Genomic DNA, 20,286 nt, shown 5'->3' with positions numbered 1-20,286 from the left:
TCAGAATAATTATATAATTCATTGAGCAGCTCTAGTCTTTGTAAAGGCTGCTTTATCAGACTGCATTCCACAAACGAGCTGTATAATAGAGAGCACACACAGCTGTCATCCTGACGAAAGTGAAAAGTTAGTTCAGTGAGGGTATACAGAGGTTGTTGAAGTGTAGTATAAAGTAGAAGAAGTTCAGAAAGAAACTGATTCTTTGAAAATGTGTCTGTGTGTCTCAGCCGGATGTGAGGACCGTTCATAGAGGACACACTCCCAGCCACATGGTGTCGTGGACAGGTCCTGGTTTTGCCCGCGTCAAAGATGGTGCCGGCCTGGTGTTCACCATTGACAACATCCCCTACGCCATGGAGTATGACATCATGATCCGCTACGAACCTGAGGTATGTGACCGTGACCGATGTAAAACTCATTAATGGAGATCTTTCGAACTGAGCCGTATGTGTGTGTGTGTGTGTGTGTGTGTGTGTGTGTGCGTGTAGTCCACAGAGGATTGGGAGGCTGTAGTTAGTATCACATCTGTACTGCTGCCCTCCAGTCTCCGGTGTGGAAACCTCTTACCAACCGAACAGCTCTACACAGTGACCCTTCCGCACCGCAACAGGTACCAACTCTTACATACAATATGTGATTGTGTCAGAGAGAGGCCATTGTATCCAGAATGTTTGTTTAGTTCACTAACCGATTTGTTCAAATGTTATAGGTGTTGGTATGGTTTTATAGCTGAGGATGAATTGCATCATTACATTGTTATCACTTCAACCTGCCCTGGCCTGTCTGCTCTGCATGAGTCAGGCCTGTATTTGTATTCTTATTTCACTGTACCCTGCGGTACTATTTACCGTTGATTCACTGATAGGAGGACAAACATTCCAGAAAGCCTGTGTAAGGATCAGCTGCAGTGATATGAAAGGAAGGCAGCAGCTTTGTGTTCTGAGGTTTAGTTATGGAAACATCTGAAGACCTGTTTGGGACGAGCAAAGAGCGGTACAGTCTGGCAGAGAGGTTGTATATAAACTCCAGGGTCACTGAGTTGTCCCTGGCTTTGGAAGGCCAATTGGCTCTTTCACGTATATTTGCTGCCATAGTGGACCAAGCTGTTATAATGAAATCAGTCACCCACAATTGTAGCCAATTATTTTGCCTTTCCAGCAGTGTATGGGTGGGAAGTTGGGCTGAATTGGAGCCAAGATACTTCAATATCACAGACTGCTTTAGCCTGGTCTGACAGACGGTTTGTTTTTCTAAACGCAACTGAACACAGAAGAAAAATGATGATAAACAATATGTTTTGAATGATAGAAAAAGGTTCTTATAGTCAATAGAGACAGTATTTATCTGAGGCTATAGTAGTGAAACACTATTACCTGCTTCCATTTTACAGTGCCTACCATCAGCATCTTAGCGTTGTCATTGATGACAAAGACCATCATGATCATGTGAGCATGCTGATCTTAGCATTTAGCACAAAACATTGGTTTGCCTGAGCACAGTTTCACAGAGCCACTAACATGGCTGCAGTTTCTTGTTACTTCACACAGCACTCAGATCAGCTATCTGATCAAAAGCCATTGTACCAAGTTTTCCTACTTTATGTAAGCTTTAGCCTACCTTTTTTATTCTAAGAGACTTCACTTACAGTGAAAGATTTTCAGGGTTTTTCAGTTTAGATATTTTTAGGGCTGTTTTATTTTCTGAGCTCAAAACACAGTTAGTGAATAGACTTGTTAACACTCAGTACAGTATCGAAAAACTAAAGAAGAGTACTTGTTCGATATCATGATAATAATGTGATAGTAAGATGATAATTAACTTAAAATGATCTCAATTAAGACAGAAGATTTTCATTCCACAATTCATCATATTTCTTCCATCATACATTTTACTTTGTCATCTCTAGTTTCATTTAAATTTGCTGTTCTCATGTTTCCCCCTTTTAGTCTAAAAGGCTTGTTAATTTTATCTGCTTAAACAGAAAGATTATTGAAAACCTTATCTTAAATGATAGTGTGAATTTACTACTTATTGATCTTTTGATATTAAAAGCTTATTGCATTGTTATAAAATTGACACATTAGACAGATTACTGTAGATAAGACTAGATTAAGTGTTAAATTATCCATGTTGGAAGCTAAAATAGGATAAAAAACCAGGGAAAGACTAACACCAAAACTGTTTAGTTTCAACCAGCTGAATAGCTTTTCAGAGTCTGAACTCATCTGGAACTAAGAGGTCAGACCCTGCCCGGATCTGGCTGTCTCAGCCTTCCGCTCTCTTCTGTTGGTCCGTCAGCCAAAACCAATTAGCAGAGTGAGCTCAAAACACACACACCAAAGGCAGGTAGAGAGTGAGTCAAGGCACCCCTGGTGAACAGCGTTTCCCTTAAAAACAGACAAGTCAGGCATGGTAGTAGGAAATAACCTAAATGTCATCGGCAACACGTACTGCGTTGATTTGTACATGTAATATTTCTGTCTTTCATGTTGTGCTTTTGTAGTCATTTTAAATAATGAACTAACACACTTCAAATGCAATCTGCACATAACAATCAATAAATACACTTAACTTTTTAAGTAATAAAAACTATAAGATTACATATTTGCAGCTTAGTTTTGCTAAAACTAAAAAGGCTCAGTCAGAATCAGTTCATTTCCTCTTTGGAACTTTTCTATGTATTTATTAATAATACATTTTATTTTTTGTATAGTGCTTTTCAGGAGATTTAAAGACTCTTTATATGCGAACATAAAGGCAATACACTAAAAATAAATATGTTTCTAGTGTATTGGTAGAAGAAAACAACCAGTGACTCGGTGTGCAGTTATGATATTGGTTTATAGAAGTTGACACATTTCAACTCTGCCGGACCTCACTGCCTGTCACAGTATCTGTCACTGAGTAGGCCTCATTGAACATGCCTGCGCAGGAAATTAATGTCGGTGAGGTGACATCACCTCTTGAATGTGAAGCCCATTAGTGAAAGTAAAAATAGAGAGAAATAAAGAAGAGTAGAGTTTGAAAAACTATTTGCACGTATATATATATGTATGCATTTATTTATTTAAATGTTTGTGCATGTATGATGTTTTTCCAGATACATCCAGATGCCCAGGCCGTTCTGTTTCGAGCCCAGTAATCGTTATGTGGTTGCGATCAGGTTCCAGCGTCACGGGGTCTCACACAGACATCTCACTGCCTTCATTCTTATTGACTCGGTGAGCCCACCACCCTCTTTATCCAAGCCTGTTGGAAAGTCAGCTGTACTGCTGGAAACAAACATCACCATGGCTAAAATAAGTAGTCTTCTTTGGCTATGGCGCTATCAGTGTAGCTGACATGAGCCTAAAGTAAGTCCATTGTTAAATAATGGCTCTGCAGGAAAGTAAACACATCTGCATTTTGCTTAGGGCTTCACACCATAAGGTCTCCCCCTAGTGTGGGGAAAATACAATTACAAATGTTACATTTCTCCTGGCTTTGGATAAGCTTTTAAATAAGTGAATTAACACCCCTTTAGAGCACCTTTTAAATGCATTAAATTCTTTACATTAAAAATCCTTGCTTGTAAAGTTGTCAAAGTCACTGTCACATGACTTTGCTGCATTAAGAAAATTGGATTTATTATGCTTATTGTGATTAATATTCCTTCCCAGGCTCATAATCCCAGCCTATTTACACCCATTGCTATAGCTACAGTATAACTTGTTTTTCTCTCCCAATAGCTGGTTCTGATCCCCAAATACACTGAGCTACCTGGTTTCCAAGGTAACGAGCCAGAGGCAGAGCAGCGGCGGGAGGAGATGATTCGCTACATGTGTCTGGATTCCTTCATGATGACGCCGATGCCCGCCCTGGCTGAGATGTGCTCCAAACTCATCTGCAGTATTTCATCCATCATTCATGATGGTGCTCTGTGTAAGTAGACAGATACACACAGGATAAGGATGTATGTTCAAAGTTTTTGAACTTTTTGAATGGCTGATAATTTCGTTGTCATCTTTTATCCGTGTCTGTTGTATCCAGCCTGCCAGTGCGACCCTCAGGGCTCCCTCAGTGGCGAGTGTGATAAGGTGGGAGGTCAGTGTCGTTGTAAACCCAATGTGATGGGTCGGCGCTGTGACCAGTGTGCCCCAGGAACCTACGGCTTTGGAGTGAATGGCTGTACTGGTGAGTCTGTTTTACCATCAGCAAAGTTTGTCACATGATAACACCTTCACCCAACACCATCAGTCCCACTAGGTCAAATCCAAGCTACATAAAGATTTATTTCAGCCATCCTCAAAAAATAAGACATTCTGTTAATCAGGTTCTCTCTTTATTAGATTGATTGTGAAGTAGAGGCAGACACAATGTCTGTGTGTGCTGTCCCAATACAGAGCTGAGTGGTACTATCACTTGTCTAAGCTGGTCAGAGGCTTTATTCCTCCCACTTAAAGGTAGTTGTGTCACAGAGAGCCAGTGTGTGACTAGTATGCTTGTTCAAGCCCAGTAATGGCTGGGTAGTTGTATCATCTGAAAACCTACACATGTATTCTGTGCTTGTCCACTCACATAATCTTATGGTGCAATTTACTAAGTAACCAGATCCTGTCTGACATGTTTTTTAGTCCCTGATACTTAGTTACAGTTCTGACGTGGCCTGGTAGAAAATTATCACCCAAATTATCACCCCCCTCATTTCAAGCAAAAAGAGCAAATTGATTCATGTAGTCCAAATCCATTTGCTCTTACTCTAAAAATACAGAGCGGTCACAGCGCTGACATTTTTCAAGTTAAAGATTTGAGTTAAGTGCTACTTTCCCCAGACCCCCAATTCCGTTCTTATAATTCAAAGTGATGTTTCCAAATCAGATACCACTACAAAGTGTGAACTTTTTAGATATTTAATCACATATTTAAACTGTAGAGCTGCACTGTTTGGTCCCAGTGAAACAGACACAAAAAGACCTATAACACATGCAACTTTTCGAGAACAATACAAATGATTCTTATTTCAATTATTAAATTATTATTCAGTATATGTTAAGTTTCTGATTTCAGTATGAAGCACAAACAGTGATTGTCGATAGAATAACAGTGAATAACCCTTTGAATACCTCCTCTCTTCAAGCATGTGAATGCCACTCAGAGGGCTCTTTGAGCCACCAGTGTGACCCAGTTACAGGCCAGTGCCAGTGCAGGCAAGGAGCCACCGGGCGTCAGTGCTCAGACTGCCAGCCAGGCCAGTGGGGCTTCCCCAGCTGCAGCCGCTGTCAGTGTAACGGCCACGCAGACATCTGTGACCCCCGCACTGGGGAGTGCACACACTGTAGGGACCATACAGCAGGACACCTCTGTGAGCGGTAAGGATCCCTCACTTTCAGTCTGTATCTGATTTCATCCCTGGTCGTCAGACTGATGGTAGATGTCTCCATCATGTGTCCCAGGTGTGTGAATGGCTTCTTTGGAAACCCTGTGCTTGGCTCAGGTGAGCACTGTAGGCCCTGCCCCTGCCCTGGTAACCCCGCCTCAGATCACTTCAACGGGCACTCCTGTGAAGCTGACCACTCCTCAAATCAGATCATCTGTAACTGCAAACAAGGCTACGCTGGTAAGCTATTACACTGCAGTCACACACAGCTCAAATTTTCTAAAATGCATTAATCACTTTTCACTCTTCTGGGTCCCCTGACCGCATCTGATTGATAATTTAAAAAAAACCATGTGAAATATTTCATACCACAGTCTCACATCGCGGAAGCAGCTTAAAGCTTATCGTCATGCCATATTCTCATTTTCCTCACTCAGGGTCCCGGTGTGACCAGTGTGCCCCTGGTTACTATGGCAACCCAGAGCAAGCTGGTGGACAGTGCCTGCTGTGCGAGTGCAATGGCAACATCGACACCCAGGATCCTGGGTCATGTGACCCCAGGACAGGCCAATGCCTCAAGTGCCTGTACCACACCGACGGCCCGTCCTGTGCCATTTGTCAACACGGTTACTATGGCAACGCTTTGAACCACGACTGCAGACGTAAGCGTTGTTTCTCAGCTTTGAAGTTTAAAGAGAAAAAAATACATTATTATATATTGTTATTATTTACCAGAGAGCATGATTTTGTCTGCATTGTTGCCAGTGGAACATACAGACAGTGTAGAGCCTGACTGTCTTCTCTCTGTGTGTGACTTGAATATGTTTCTTATATGATTCTCTTCTCAGGCTGTACCTGTGTGACTGCTGGCACCATCCAGTCTGCCTGCAGCGATGGACAGTGTCACTGTGACAGGCAGACCGGAGCTTGCCCTTGCAGGGAGAACGTGGCGGGCCATAACTGTGATCAGTGTGCTCCTAACCACTGGAACTACGGTCAGGAGAGAGGCTGTGAGCCCTGTGACTGCGACCCACAGCACGCCGTGGGAACTCACTGCAACATGGTGAAACTGGAGAATGCAAAAGGGAATTCTGACAAAAAGTTTAATATTATCTTTGCTAGACATCCATATCCGTCTGTCTCTTCTACAGTTCACAGGCCAGTGCCGCTGTAGTCCAGGCTTTGGGGGTAAACAGTGCACTGAGTGTGAGCAGTTCCACTGGGGAGACCCACGGGTGCAGTGTCAAGGTAACTCAACTTGTGACAAAAATTGTAGAATACTTGCCAGGACGAATGGTCACACCTTACCTTATGCTATGGGTCATATTTTTTATAACAGTCATCAGTTAGTTCTCTATTTTGAGCAAAAATTATGAACAAATATTTAGTCAAGCTGTAAAATCCATCCAGTCCATCAGTGTATCATGTCCAATTATACCAAAATCCACTCCCTATTCCTCTCAAAGTTTTTATCTGACTTTGAGCATAAAGCATCAATGGAGTCCCCTCCCAACAACATGGCTGACCCACTAACAACATTCAATCTATCTAACAAAACAAATTCACACAGCAAGAATGTTAATCAAGCAATTAATGATCAGTTGAGAAGGACAAAATTAACCTTTTTCATCTTTTTTTTTTTTTTAGAAAGTCTCAATGATGTAAACGCAGACAGTCAACAGCTTGATCTGGGATGTTGCGATGGAGAGACATTTCGTTAGTTTCATTATCCTGCAACTGGATATTAGCCAGGAGCAGTTTTAAATCCAAGCTGGTTTAGCATGACTCTTATCAACAACAGGCGTAAAGTTGGTCATGTGCTCCTCTGGATTTGCTGGATTTAGTAGCATGCACTTTCAGAGCAGAGATGTGATTTACAGGAGCAACAACAAAGCCTGGTAGAAAAAGAAATATGACTTTACCTTAATTCCTCATTCTAAGTTGAAAATAGAGCAATAATTATCACAGAACACAATATCTGATTATTTTCTAACAGCAAATACACAGTGGAGTCAGCTGTGACTGGTAATCTTCAAACTTGGATCTGAACTTGACATTCAATGAAATGTGAGATCACTACAGTCTGCAGCTGCACTCTACAGACATTTATAGTGTCGCAGCAGTTAGCTCAGTATCACTGAGACAATCTGTCTTAATGTGGCTCACAATCAGGGGCGGCATGAGCGCCCGCAAAAAAAAAAATACTGAGCGGACAGTCGCCCACAGTAACCGACTCTGTAGCAGCCACCTCTGGGCTTATCTTGTCATCTCGGCAGATCAACCCCAGTGACGACCTGTACCGGCTGCCCTAAATTTGTTTGCATTCATTTCATCCGGTTTTTGTATTGCTCATTTACACGTCAAGTCAACTACGTCATTTTGCCGTGTGGGGAATGGGTGGCTGGGCGCCCTCTGTTTTGTAAAGGTACGTCTGCTGCTGCTGAGAAAGTCTCACATACAGAGGTTGTGGAAGAAGGGGAAGAGGGAGGGGGGCGGCGGATAGGTTCACCTGCTGGACCTTAGCTCTCCCTACTGGTGCGGGGGAGCGGTGAAGCAGGGAATTCAGAATCAGAATTCCTTTATAAGTCCCGGAAACTGAGAAATTTGTAGCAGAAGCAGCCAAAGGACAGTTCAATATAACAATGAGCAATAATAATAATAAAAAATAAACAATATAATAAAAGGTAAAAAAAAGAAATAGAATTGTATATACATAATATGTACAAATATAAACAGTGTAATTATAGACAGTGTGGGCAGTGTATTGGGGGGGCTGAAGGTGAGGTTCGCCCAGGGTGTCATGCAAGCTAGGACCACCACTGCTCACGATATTGCATCGTGATGCAGCAAAAGCTTTTCCAACTGCTTCTTTAAGACATGAGTAGATTCTTTCTTACAGTCTTTGAATATATTTTACCTGTGTACCATTATTATTGATTTTTATTGTTCTGTCTTTTCCTCCTGTGTTTCTTCCCTCCCCTTCTCCTTCCTATCATTCAGAGTGTAACTGCCACCCTCTGGGCTCAGAGATGGCCCAGTGTGACCGGATAACCGGGGTGTGCGAATGCAGGGAGGGAGCGGCAGGGAAGCACTGTGATGAATGCGCTCGCGGCTTCACCGGCAACTTCCCCAAGTGTGTCCAGTGTCACCCGTGCTTCCAGCTGTGGGACGACACGGTGTGCCAGATTAAAAGGGACCTGGAACACATCGAGTACGCTGTACAGAAGATCCTGGAGAGCGGGGTCACGCCGGGAGTTGGGGACACGCACATCAGGGAGCTGGAGAGGAAGCTGAAGCAGGTACAGGATCTGATCAGTGCAGAGGACAGCGACAGGATGCACCAGCTGATTGGACAGAGCATCGATGACCTCAGGTGATGATGTCACATAGTGTTTGCATGCTCACTAAGGTTAGCCACAGTCATGTGTCACCTGCTACCCACTGTCTGGATATTAAATGGAGTCCCCCGCTCTTTGTGTTCCAGGGCTGAGATTGCCCTCACCGACGGGCGTCTGATGGGCGTTGCCCGAGAGCTAAATACAACAGCAGCAGAAGAAGAGGCACTGAGACGCACATTGAGTGATCTAGAGAAAGAGCTGAGGGATGTTAACAACACTGTGGCTCACAAACAGCGCCTGCTGGAGGACTACCTAACCTCAGGATTTGCAGGTAGCAAACCTAATCAAATCTTCTAATAATTAAGAAAAATGTCATGTGACAGCACAGATTAGAACCTCCTTTAGATAATAATAATGTAATTCAAAAGCACCATTAACAGCTGCAATATGTGTGATACAAACCCACAAAAGGAGACAGAGAAGTGATAGAGATAATGTCCACATTCAAATTTAGTGAACCTCAATCATGCTACTGAAAATATTGTGAAAAAGAAATCTAGGTATTATAACTAGTATTTTAACGTAAGTTGCTCCTGTTTCCTCACAGATCAGTTTGAGAAAGTGAAAAAGTACTATCGGGAGTCATTGGAGGCCGAGAAGAAATGCAACCTGACGGTGTCTGGTCCTCACAGTCCTGTGGAACAGTCCAAAGAAACCCGCGCTATCACTAAAAAAAAGCTGGATGCCAGTAAAGACAAGATCCTCCGTGGTCTGGCTGCTCAGAACAAATCCTTAACTGATCTGCAGGAAAAGGCCCACGACCTGGACAAGAAAGTCCATCACCTCAGTCACAAGGCAGGTGTCTTTAATTTATCATTTCATTCATTTAGACGTCTGATTGTCTGTCTGCATTTTTACTTAATCTTGCTGAAAATGTAGCTTAGTAGGTTATAATTTAATGCACTACAAGACAAATGTGTCCTGTTTGCAGTTTATTAACACATTAAATATAGTTTTATGACTTGACAACGCTCTTGTTTTCTCTAATTACTCTTTACTAGTTTAATGTGCTCGCCTTCTCCTACAGTGACATCTAGTGGACACAAGCTGTCAAAGCGGTACCATTAGTTTGAAATGGATGAATTATATTGTACAACACATAGTTTGGTGACCAACCCTCAATGTTTCCCAGAATGTAGTTTGATGAAATTGTTCAACTTGTCCTGAGTCACTCAAGACCAAAACCTCCTGTACTGGTCTTCTTAATCCTTATCAGTGGGCAAAAGGGTCAAATAGATCAGTGTTTCTTAAAGTTTTTACACCATGTACCACCTCAGAAAATGTAAAGCTCTTCAAGTGCCACCATTATGACTACGGTCGAGTCATATCTCCTGTTTTGCCCCGTTTGCTGCTAATGTTTGCAGGTGCAGTGAACCTTTCAGTGGCACTGCTTAAAGGGTTACCACCAATTTTACACATTAAAGTGTGTTTACAGGTCTTGTGAAGTACTATTGCATACATGGAAAAAGTAATAAAGCCCTTTCGTGAGGACGCTGCATGTAATCGGTCACTCAGTAGCTAAGTTGCATTGTGGGTAATGTAGATACCAGGTAAAAATAAAAAGCCAATATCTCTTCTTCTGCCTTATCGATTTATATAATTTGTGTTTGTGTCTTGTGAGTGTTGCAGGAGTGCAATGCTAGACCAGTGGATTGCTTTTTTGTTCATTAGATAACAGACTTTGAGATCAAAACAGGATAATGGAACAAAAATGGAAAATTATCTTAGATAAATTTTGTTTATCTAATTAATTAATGATGATGATATTACACAAATGAATGGTGTATGTCTCATCTATGATGACATTTTTTTGAATATCATAATTGATTCATAAGTACTACACTGCATGTTTACTGAACCGATTCTTATGTAATAGTTTGATTTGACTTATTTGTGGCACTTTACATTACAGCTCGGTAATAACATGGTGATAGTTTGTTTAAAGATTAGTAATAATTAAGTAATACTATGTAGTTACAAAAAGTAATAACCAGATAATAGCTTGGTATTAACAATGGGTACATGTGCGCAATATTAGAGTCAAAGTAAAACAAAGTAAGTAAATCACAGTAAACAAAAATAAAGATAGATTTGATTGCTGGCATATTTTTTGTTTCAAATTTCTACAGAAATTGCGATATTATCGTTATTGTGAATTTGTTTGGCGACGATAATCGTGTAGTGAAGTCTGATATTGTGACAGCCCCAGTAGACATATTGAATGAATCTGGCACAGTTCACCAAACTCACTTCTCTCATGTCATGAGTCCCATTGCATTTGTTTCATGTGAGTGATGACATGTTGTTGTTCTCTACAGGTATGCGGTGGTCATAGCAATGCCAGTGCAAATGGCAGTTGCTCCGACAGCCAGTGTGGTGGTGCAGGTTGCCGTGACAATCAGGGCAATCGTGTATGTGGAGGAGAGGGATGCAACGGGACAGTGAGTGCTTCAGTTGCAGCACTGAATCTCACCAGGAATGTCACCGAGAGTCTGACTGCTGCCAACGAGGAGCTGCAGAGCGTGGCCAGAAAGGTGCTGAGACACTGTCATATTGAATATAGAGTACTGAAGGATTGACTGTATACCCTCTTACCTGCCCTGACTGGACACTATAAAAGTATAAATCTTCTGTGTTTCCTGTGTCCAGCTCCAGGATATAGCCACTCTGACACAGGATGTGAAGAACCAGGCAATGAGCACGCTGGATAAAGCCCAGAAGAAGAAGGAGCACTTTGAAAACAACAACAAGAAGCTAAAAGATTTCATTAAGAAGATCAGAGACTTCCTCACTGGTATATTAATGTTTGACTAGAAATCTTATTTTGAACGAAGTGAATTCTTACCGAAAGGTTACATTGGTTTAAAGTTTAACTTTAGTTCAACCGCAGCAGCATTTTCTCCTGGTATTGCATTTGTTGTGTTGTGCTGCATTTTGCATTGATTTTCTCTCTTTCCTCTCTGTTCTTGTCCAGAGGAGGGAGGAGATCCAGAGAGCATAGAGAAGGTGGCTAAGCAGGTCTTGATGATCAAACTACCAGTCAACAGGACGACTCTGGACCAAATGATCATGCAGATAAAGGATAGCTTCTCAAACCTCACCAACATCGAGGGGATCGTCAACAAAACCTCTCAGCACATCAGCAAAGCCAAGGAGCTGCTCGAGAAAGCTAAAGATGCCAAGTATGTAACAAATTAAAGACCACATTTTTCATTTTTTGGGGTGGGGGCAGCGTGTCTATACACAAATACACGTATACAGAAAGCTGTAGTCTTACTGTATTTATTTTACTTCCTTTAAAGTAAAGATAAAACTTGGAACTGGAACTTGGCCTACTATATAAAAAATAAAAAACAATAAATAAAAATATAATTGTAATAAAGGAAAAAAAAGTTATCTTAGTTAACTTAATTTTCATAGATTAGGCTAAATTATAGACTACACAGTGCATGGGTAGTTCTAAGTGCATTTCCAAATGTTTCTAAATAAACTCAATAATATCTCATTAGAAACAAATCTAAAATGTCAGTAAATGAAATCATATTCCTGACATCAAAATAGCGAGTGCAGTTTAGAAAGAATGAAGAACGTGGTTCAGTATCAGATCCTTCCTCCTCTCCTCTCTCTGTCCTCCTCCTGTCCTGCTAAGGATTGTAGGTACTGTTATAGTTTTCTCTGTTTAGCATGTATCATCTTGACGTTCATTTCAGTTGATTTTGGCAACTCCATCAATTTGTCCTGTCCAAACCTTCTCCAAATGTCCAATTTCATGTTTGCCGTTGTGCAGGAGCCGAGCAGAGGGAGTGAAGGATGTAGCCAACAAGACACAACAGGCTTTGGATGTGTCTGAGAAGGCCATAGAGAAAGCAAGAACAGCCCTGAAAGAGGCCCACAACAACCTGAACAGCACAAGGAATGCTACAGCTGAGGTATAGCACTCTTTAAAGTTGTGTGTGTTTGCACATTTGTATTTTTGTTTACAATAATGTGTAAAATCGTAGGTTTTACATATTCTCCCCACTTCCAGAGTTGTTTTACAGGCTAGTGGACCACCTGCCTGAGGAGCACTTTGCCTTCCTAACTCTAAACTTTTTTTATGTGTCATTCCCTTCTAGGTGGATGAGAGACTGAAGCAGGTGGAGGATAAGCAGATGGATGTCATGATGCGTTTAAACAACCTCTCCATGGGGGTGGAAGCTCTGAGGAACAAGACAGAGCAGAACAGACAGATGGCCAATGATGCCAAAGCACTGGCTAACAATGCCACAAACTTAGCATCCTCACTGCAGCAGGTGAGTATGTTTTTGTGCTTTTGTGTTGAAAAGATATGTTTTTGTGTTATTATGAAGCCGGTGTTAAGGACAGTGCCATGATTATTTTTACAGTACATACTGTAAAGTGATATCAATACTGTGTCGTCTCCCAGAACCTCAATGACACAGAGAAACAGTACCGTGAGCTGCAGATGAAGGTGAAGTCTCTTGGTGGGGAGTCAGGAGATTTGACAAACATCAACAAAAAGGCCATGGATATGAAGAAGGAGGCAGAGGACCTCCTCAACAAAGCCAGCAAGGGGATGGAACAACTCAGGAGTGAGTACACAAAGCTGCTTCTAGTGCTGACAATCTGTCCATTGTTTCCTCTCTTGCATGGGCGTAGGTTTCTATATAGATGGTCGTGACATGTCACAACCAATGTTCGAGGATTGCAAAATAGTCACTACCAATATTTGTCTGCTGCTGAGCCAGTAGTAACGTTAGTGAGTGGTAGTAGTGAGCATCTTCCAAACTGTGTCCGCTACTTGAAATGGATAAGAGGAAGAAACAGCTGAGAAACAGCGATTAAAAAGTTGAAGTCTCTGGAGGTGGAGGCTGCTAAATGTGCGAAGTTGACGGAGCTTTTTGGTGCCGGGACCAGTGACACCGACCCGCCAGCAGCCACAGGTGCTGCTGCGCCGGGAGACGAGGGAGGAGGACCTGACGATGATGAGCGAGTGGAGGCAGACAGGGTCAGTAACGTCAGCCTGGGACTGGCTCGGCTAAATGTTTGAGACATGTCCAAAACAAAGTAAAAAAACGTTTTTACATTGAATGTGATGCGACCTCACTAACTGCATACTGATGAACGCAGCTGCCGCTAATGCTAACGTAGCTGCCGCTAATGCTAACGTAGCTCCTCAGGGACTGAAGTCGTTATTTTCTAACTTTGACAATCTAACATGTGGCAGCACATCAGCCCAGAGTTAAAGGGCTGTGACTGTTGGTAGTTGTGGTTGATTTTGTTCAAATACGCCGAATTGTGATATTATGGGTTATTATTGTTCAGATGATTTAGCTAAGCTAGCTAACAGATGCTAACGTCAGCGGTCTCTTGTTGCCATAGCAACAGTAAACATTCACGTGGTCTGATGAGCTGTAAACAGAGATACAAAACACAAGTAAACCTATAGCAAATAATAAATTTAATTTGCAATATTTACCATTGAATTTATTGTAATCTTTCAATTCATTTATTGTTTACTGAGGTGATAACTATCTAATAGGTATAATTTGTGTGTAAATGTGTTACTTTTACTGTAGTTTTCAAATGGCTGTGTATAGTGTTAGTGTATAGTCTTGAGCATTTTCAGGTCACAAAGATCTGGCTTTTTTGCATTGGGAAACACTAGTAAAGTGTCCTAATGAAAACATGACAAAGCCATTTGACTACCTTGTTCATAAATGATGGTGTCAGGACTTTTTTTTATGACACACACACTTTCATTGATAGGAATACTTGGTTTTGAGGAATGACCTCTATTTTGAGCATGTGACATGCTTTTGCAGGTTATCAACAAGGTTTTGCAGTTTGTACTAATTGTTTTGAGAAATGCACCAACTGTTGTGCAAATGTAAGTAATGATGTGAGAAAAACTCCACCCCGTCTCTGGTTTTGGGTTCTTCCCGTTAGTCTCGTCCCACCCCTGGTCATAACATAACTTCTGTTGTGATTTGACACTATAATGAACAAAGATTGATTGGTTGATTGCTATAGCTGTCAGTTTTAGTCCTTGAGTTCATAGCTACGTGCTTTATTTGTTAACTGCTATCAAGGAATATGACTCTCCTTTGTAGTATGTGTGAGAAAGGACGCCACGAGATTTGTGGACTTCTTCGTGGTGTCCGCTGATAATATAGTGGGCTGGTCTGGACAGAAAATGCCAGAGCTGAATTTTTGTCCCAGTCCACCCCTGGTAATGTCACTACCAAAGCTGAGACCAAACCTACGCCCTTGCTCTCTTGTGTTTATGACTTAAGAACGTATGATGTGACATGAAAACACCCATTAAATCTAACGTGCTGATAACACACATTATTCCATCCGTCACATTAACAGCAGATTAGTGCCAATTATAATACATTCCTGACCAAAAGAAAGACGTGACATTAAAGTTAGAGAACTTGCTTACACACAATATACACCAGACACAACATTACAACCACTGACTGGTGAAGTGAATAACAATGATCAGTTAGTTACAAAGCAGTGTGATTCTGGGAAACTTTGGGTCCTGGCATTCATGTGGATGCAGCTTCGACATGTACCACCCATCCAAACACTGTTGCAGATCAAGTACAACCCCTCATGGTAACTTACACTTAACATGGTTATTCATTTCACCTGTCAGTGGTTTTCATGTTGTGGCTGATCTGTGGTTTAGAGTGCATGGAGAAGTTAAAGACATGCTCTATCTTCTGGCCCCCCACTTGTTGAGTTCATACTCAAAACAAATGGGGGGCAACATATCACCAGAGTAACCTCTAACTGTAGCCACCACTTGCTAGTTAGCTCAGCTAGCCATGCAGCTAGCTCACCTATCAGCTGACTCTGCCCAGACCGGGAGCTCAGGGAGTGTTGCTGTTATTGACTATCGGACCATCACCTCTTGAGGTACAAAGTGGCTCAGGGCTAGCTGGTTAGCATGCTAACTTCAGTAGATATCTCTGCACAATATATAGACGTATTTTGAATGTTTTAAACTGAAGAGGATGTTTATGACACAAAATGATTTCAATTGTCATAAAATATTCTAATAAAAGATCAATACCCCAAATGTCCAGAAACAGCCCTGACATAGCTTCAGGATTTCTTCTTAAAGTATAATAGTACATTGCTATATGTAAGATATCTGTTGTATCTGGACCAGCTTATAACAAGCCTACTATGGTGATGTTAATGGATTATAACATTTTTAGAAACTTCATGACACTGTACTCATAATACTAGCATCAGAAAATGTTATATAATGTCACAAGAAATGTAAATCTGTGTGGTTGCAGAACTGGAGAAAAAGTTCAAGAGTAACGAGCAGCGGATGCAGAAGCAACGCATGGAGCTGGACGAGCTGAAGGAAAACGCCACTGTGGTGCGGGACGAGATCCGGGAACAAGTGCAGAAGTACAGCAACTGTGCGTGAGGATGTTACACTTCCCTGTTTACTATTTGCTGCTGTAGTCCAGAGCAGAGTTAGGACTGAGGCTGTGACTGGGAGAAAAAAAACGACACCACCCGTGAAAATAAAACACTGCTTTGGTACCTCCATTCTTTCACTGCTGTAGTTTCGAGTTTTACACAATACCTGTCAAGTGTTATATCACAGAATGCCTTCCTCTGTCCATGTACTGTACAACTTTGTGACTCCTCGATATCAACACGATCCTGGATGGTGTTTATGTCTTTAAGCTATTAAACAAGTGGATGACCTGTGGAGAGGTTTTTTTTCATTGTATAGGCCATGATAATTGATTTCATCATTAATAAACAGAAGAAATATATCAGAGTATGTTATCAGATTTTTTTTTTTTTGACCAAAAGTGCTTTTAAGATTTTGTGTTTATGCTGTAATTTGAACACATTCCTATGATCTTTACAATAAGACACTCCTATTAAGATATGTGGAAAAGTTTGATCTCTGAAATTGAATTTTGTGTTTATTTTCATTACAAAAGAAGCTCTTGATTAAATACATATGAATGCATACACAAATATTCTTACAAGCAAAATTCAGGTGGTGTGATGATGGAGACAAATAAACTTGGTACAGTTTATGTAAAATCGTTATGTTTTGTGTTTTGTTTGTGTGTCCACAATACTTAGAAAATCATTTTTGTGTCATGTATATTACACATCTGCTACAGTAGAAACGCTGTTTCAATTCATTGTCACAAGGGGGCGCCTTATACTCAGCAAAGTAGGGTATCCATCTCTTCTCGCTTCACCTCTGTTTCAGCTCATGGAGAGACGCTCCCTCCTATCTAATTCTCACAGCACACTCTGACGTGTTAGAGCACAGCTGTAAGTAATAACATTAATGATGACTGCGAACCAGTTTCAGGGTCCTGGCACTGAGCATGCTCACTGACTAGTATCGCTTGTAGGATAGTTTATAGAACAAGGCCATCATCAGTGTTATAAGTTAGAGCTGTGTATTCCTTGATGTGAGAAAAGGGCTATTAGTAGCCTGGAACAACCCTACACAGGTGTTTTCACTTAATTTGACTAATTAGACTTCTCCAGACTTGAGTATATATTTTTGACTGTGCTTCATTATCATTTCCATGACCTTACTTAAGTAACAGTAAAGAGTGGCTCACATAATTATCAAATTAACAATGATTTAAATGACTGCTTGTATGTTAAACGGGTCACTTGAAGTCATAAACCCATCTCCAACCCATCTATCTGCAGTCGGGGTTCACCACAAACAGCTAAAAGATCTTGAACATTGCACTTCTATTTGTCAAGTGACCAGAAACACAGCTCCAAATAAATGCTAATGCTGCTCTGTACTTCTGGATGTGTGTAAATAATCAACTGTATGATGCCATATCAAGGTCCAGTGCGTAGGATTAAGTGCCATTTAGTGGTGTGGTTGTAGATTGCAACCAACTGAATACCCCTCACCTCACCCTCCCCTGTGGTGGCTGCTAAAATTAATTAAAATTAATGTTGTGGAGAGTACCTGCTCTCTCTATGGATATAAAAGGTTCTAATGAAAAATTATCAACATCATATTCTTTTTCTGCCATCACATCCTCCTAAATTTGACACACTGGACTGTTTAAGGAGCTCTATGTAACCATTTGTAGCATTTTACATGTATTAATTCCTTTCTTATTGGCCATATGTGAGCAGATTGTAACGTGACATGAAAAATGAGACCTTCTCTGTCTCTCTCAGTTGTCTATACATGCCTTTGGAGGATTTCTTTAAGTTGTTTGATGCTGCTAGCCTGTGGGTTTCTTTGTAAAGGACTCTGGATGGATTTTCCGTGACAGTCCAAAGGAAGTGACTTTATTCACGTTTTGAAGTGCCTTGTCTCAGTGTCTCTCTCCACTCTGCTAACAGAGCAACAGAGCGCAACAGTATCTCACGATAGATTAGAAATGGAGTCTGCTAACATTAACTAATGACTGACTTCCACCACAACATAAAAAATCCACAGAGCCCCTTTAAAGGTGATGATATGTCAGCATTGTGTTTACAGCTGTGTATCTGCTGCCCCCAAGTGGCCAAGAATAAAATTCTGCCAAAAGGTAATTCTGATGGCTCGTGAAATGATTCATCAGTTAAGAGAGAAGAGAGAACCAAAGTTCTGCTATACAGATTTGTATTCATATTTTGGACCATTAAAAGCACAGTATTTGATTTCTGCCAGTAGATGTCCCTCAATCAAAACAAAAGACAAAGAAGTGTGGGATCATCATAGTGTAAGTTGTTGGCTTCATTGTTTAACATCCACTATGCTGATTAAAACTCCATCTACGGTACTCAGAAGCAGAAATGTAAATGGACGAGGTGTTTTAAAGTTTTATTCACATTATTTTAATGCAGAAATGTTACATATTATATCTTTAAATTAAACAATGGTAAAATGTTAAGAGGGTAAAGAGAAGTCAGAAAGGTTGGAAACAACATCATGATGTATTTTAATGTAACATCGTAATCTGTGAAGTTACTAGTAACAATGGCTGTCTAATAAATGTAGGCATATTTACATACTTAGTTACTTAACACAGCTGCTTATACCTATATCATTCCTATTAGTCTGTAGGATGTCGACAGCAGCCACACTTCAGCACGAGCAGAGGTGACAGCTGAAAACACCTGTGTGGATATACAGGGTCCATACATGTTGACCATGAGATCTGTTCACTCACAGATTCCTGAGTCATTTATTTACCTGTAGTCGACCATACAGCAGCAGTGACTCATTCACTCTGCCCGCTTCCATTCATTGCCCTCCTGTTGTCAGGATGAAGGAGCTGTGCTAGTCTCTGCTGGCTTCTGGCACTGGACCCTGAGCTCTAACAAAGAGAGGCTGTCCTCCTGCTGGACAGGGAATGTGTAATATGACAGAGATTTACAGCAGGCAGTGTTCAGCAGTGAGGCTAACACACCTGTACACATCAAGCATGCTGTATTAAAGAGTGAACCAGAAGAAAGAACTGATATGATCAAATGTACACAGTGTTATAGATTGTATTTCATATGTTTGGTCAATAACCTACTGATTCAATCAATCAGAAGCTACATGAGGGCCTTTCCCCCCTTAAAATGGAGTTGACTTGTGTTTCCCACTGCATTACTGTAAGTCTGCATGGAAATCATCCCAACCACCTGTTGGATGAGGCTGATGTTTTGAGGTTAAGCAGGCAGTCAGGGGATCTGGATCCGTGCGCGCTCATTGGGTGCAATCAAAGGGAATCTAATCCGTCTAGCAGGGAACGCGCATTCCTGCTCCCAGACACACTGACGGGGGCTCACCGGAAAACATGCGCTGGGTTTGAAGAGAAAAACCTGTGGAGGAACCAACATTTCTCATCAAAAATCCAATTTATTCACTGACCACTTATATCAAACAGACTCTGTTCACATATCCTCACTATTTATCATGCAACATTGTATTTTGGTCTTGTCACCTCTTTGTCTGTCTCACTAAAAATGATACTAATGAGCTGATATTATGAGCCTATAAAGACATGGCAGAGTGTGCCCGTAAGCTATAAGCCCATATGCTGTAGCTCATGTCATAGCCTGCTCATATATACATCTATTTTTCCTCAAGTTACAGCTACAAAATAATGCTGTAATATTCTCACAACAGTACTTCTACAATCAGACCATAATAGGGATAGTGGTTTTTTTTTTGTATCTCTTGTGATGACATGAAATATATCTCACTCTGTGGCTCATTTATGGCAGCATTTTATTCTAAAATTTTTATTTAACCCTTAGGTGTTCCAATGAACATTTTGGTCATTATATCACTAGCTAGGCGAATGTACGGAAGCATATAGTAGCCACATCACAAAAAGAAAATCATTGTAGCATGATAACGCAACAAGTTTATGGTTATCACAATATTTTTTTCAGGTTAATAACGAGATATGTTCATGTTATTACGTCACACAAACGTATCATGTTATTACAGGAACTCTTTTTTAATTATAGCTAACCTTGGGCATAATATACTGTTATAATGCGAAAAAC

General features: G+C 41.0%; 1 protein-coding gene across 1 annotated transcript in view; it reads left to right on the top strand.

Annotated features, from left to right (window-relative positions):
* lamb2l (laminin, beta 2-like) overlaps positions 1-16,848 on the top strand; it is a 54,393-nt gene extending 37,545 nt beyond the window's left edge. Inside the window, exons 16-35 of the mRNA XM_073470556.1 lie at positions 228-389; positions 489-610; positions 3,101-3,221; positions 3,729-3,921; positions 4,030-4,173; positions 5,117-5,348; positions 5,433-5,596; positions 5,794-6,018; positions 6,205-6,419; positions 6,508-6,604; positions 8,357-8,729; positions 8,841-9,025; positions 9,302-9,549; positions 11,073-11,288; positions 11,404-11,548; positions 11,729-11,936; positions 12,542-12,683; positions 12,870-13,046; positions 13,181-13,346; positions 16,074-16,848. Coding sequence (XP_073326657.1) covers positions 228-389; positions 489-610; positions 3,101-3,221; positions 3,729-3,921; positions 4,030-4,173; positions 5,117-5,348; positions 5,433-5,596; positions 5,794-6,018; positions 6,205-6,419; positions 6,508-6,604; positions 8,357-8,729; positions 8,841-9,025; positions 9,302-9,549; positions 11,073-11,288; positions 11,404-11,548; positions 11,729-11,936; positions 12,542-12,683; positions 12,870-13,046; positions 13,181-13,346; positions 16,074-16,210 — 3,672 coding nt within the window. The 3' untranslated portion in view covers positions 16,211-16,848. The remainder of the gene's footprint in view (positions 1-227; positions 390-488; positions 611-3,100; positions 3,222-3,728; positions 3,922-4,029; positions 4,174-5,116; positions 5,349-5,432; positions 5,597-5,793; positions 6,019-6,204; positions 6,420-6,507; positions 6,605-8,356; positions 8,730-8,840; positions 9,026-9,301; positions 9,550-11,072; positions 11,289-11,403; positions 11,549-11,728; positions 11,937-12,541; positions 12,684-12,869; positions 13,047-13,180; positions 13,347-16,073) is intronic.
* Positions 16,849-20,286: the final 3,438 nt, after the last annotated feature.

This window comes from Pagrus major, chromosome 7 (assembly GCF_040436345.1).
Source record: "Pagrus major chromosome 7, Pma_NU_1.0".
In the NCBI taxonomy this organism is placed as follows: domain Eukaryota; kingdom Metazoa; phylum Chordata; class Actinopteri; order Spariformes; family Sparidae; genus Pagrus; species Pagrus major.
Note: the sequence above shows the minus strand (reverse complement) of the source record. Positions and strands in the feature narration are given on the sequence as shown.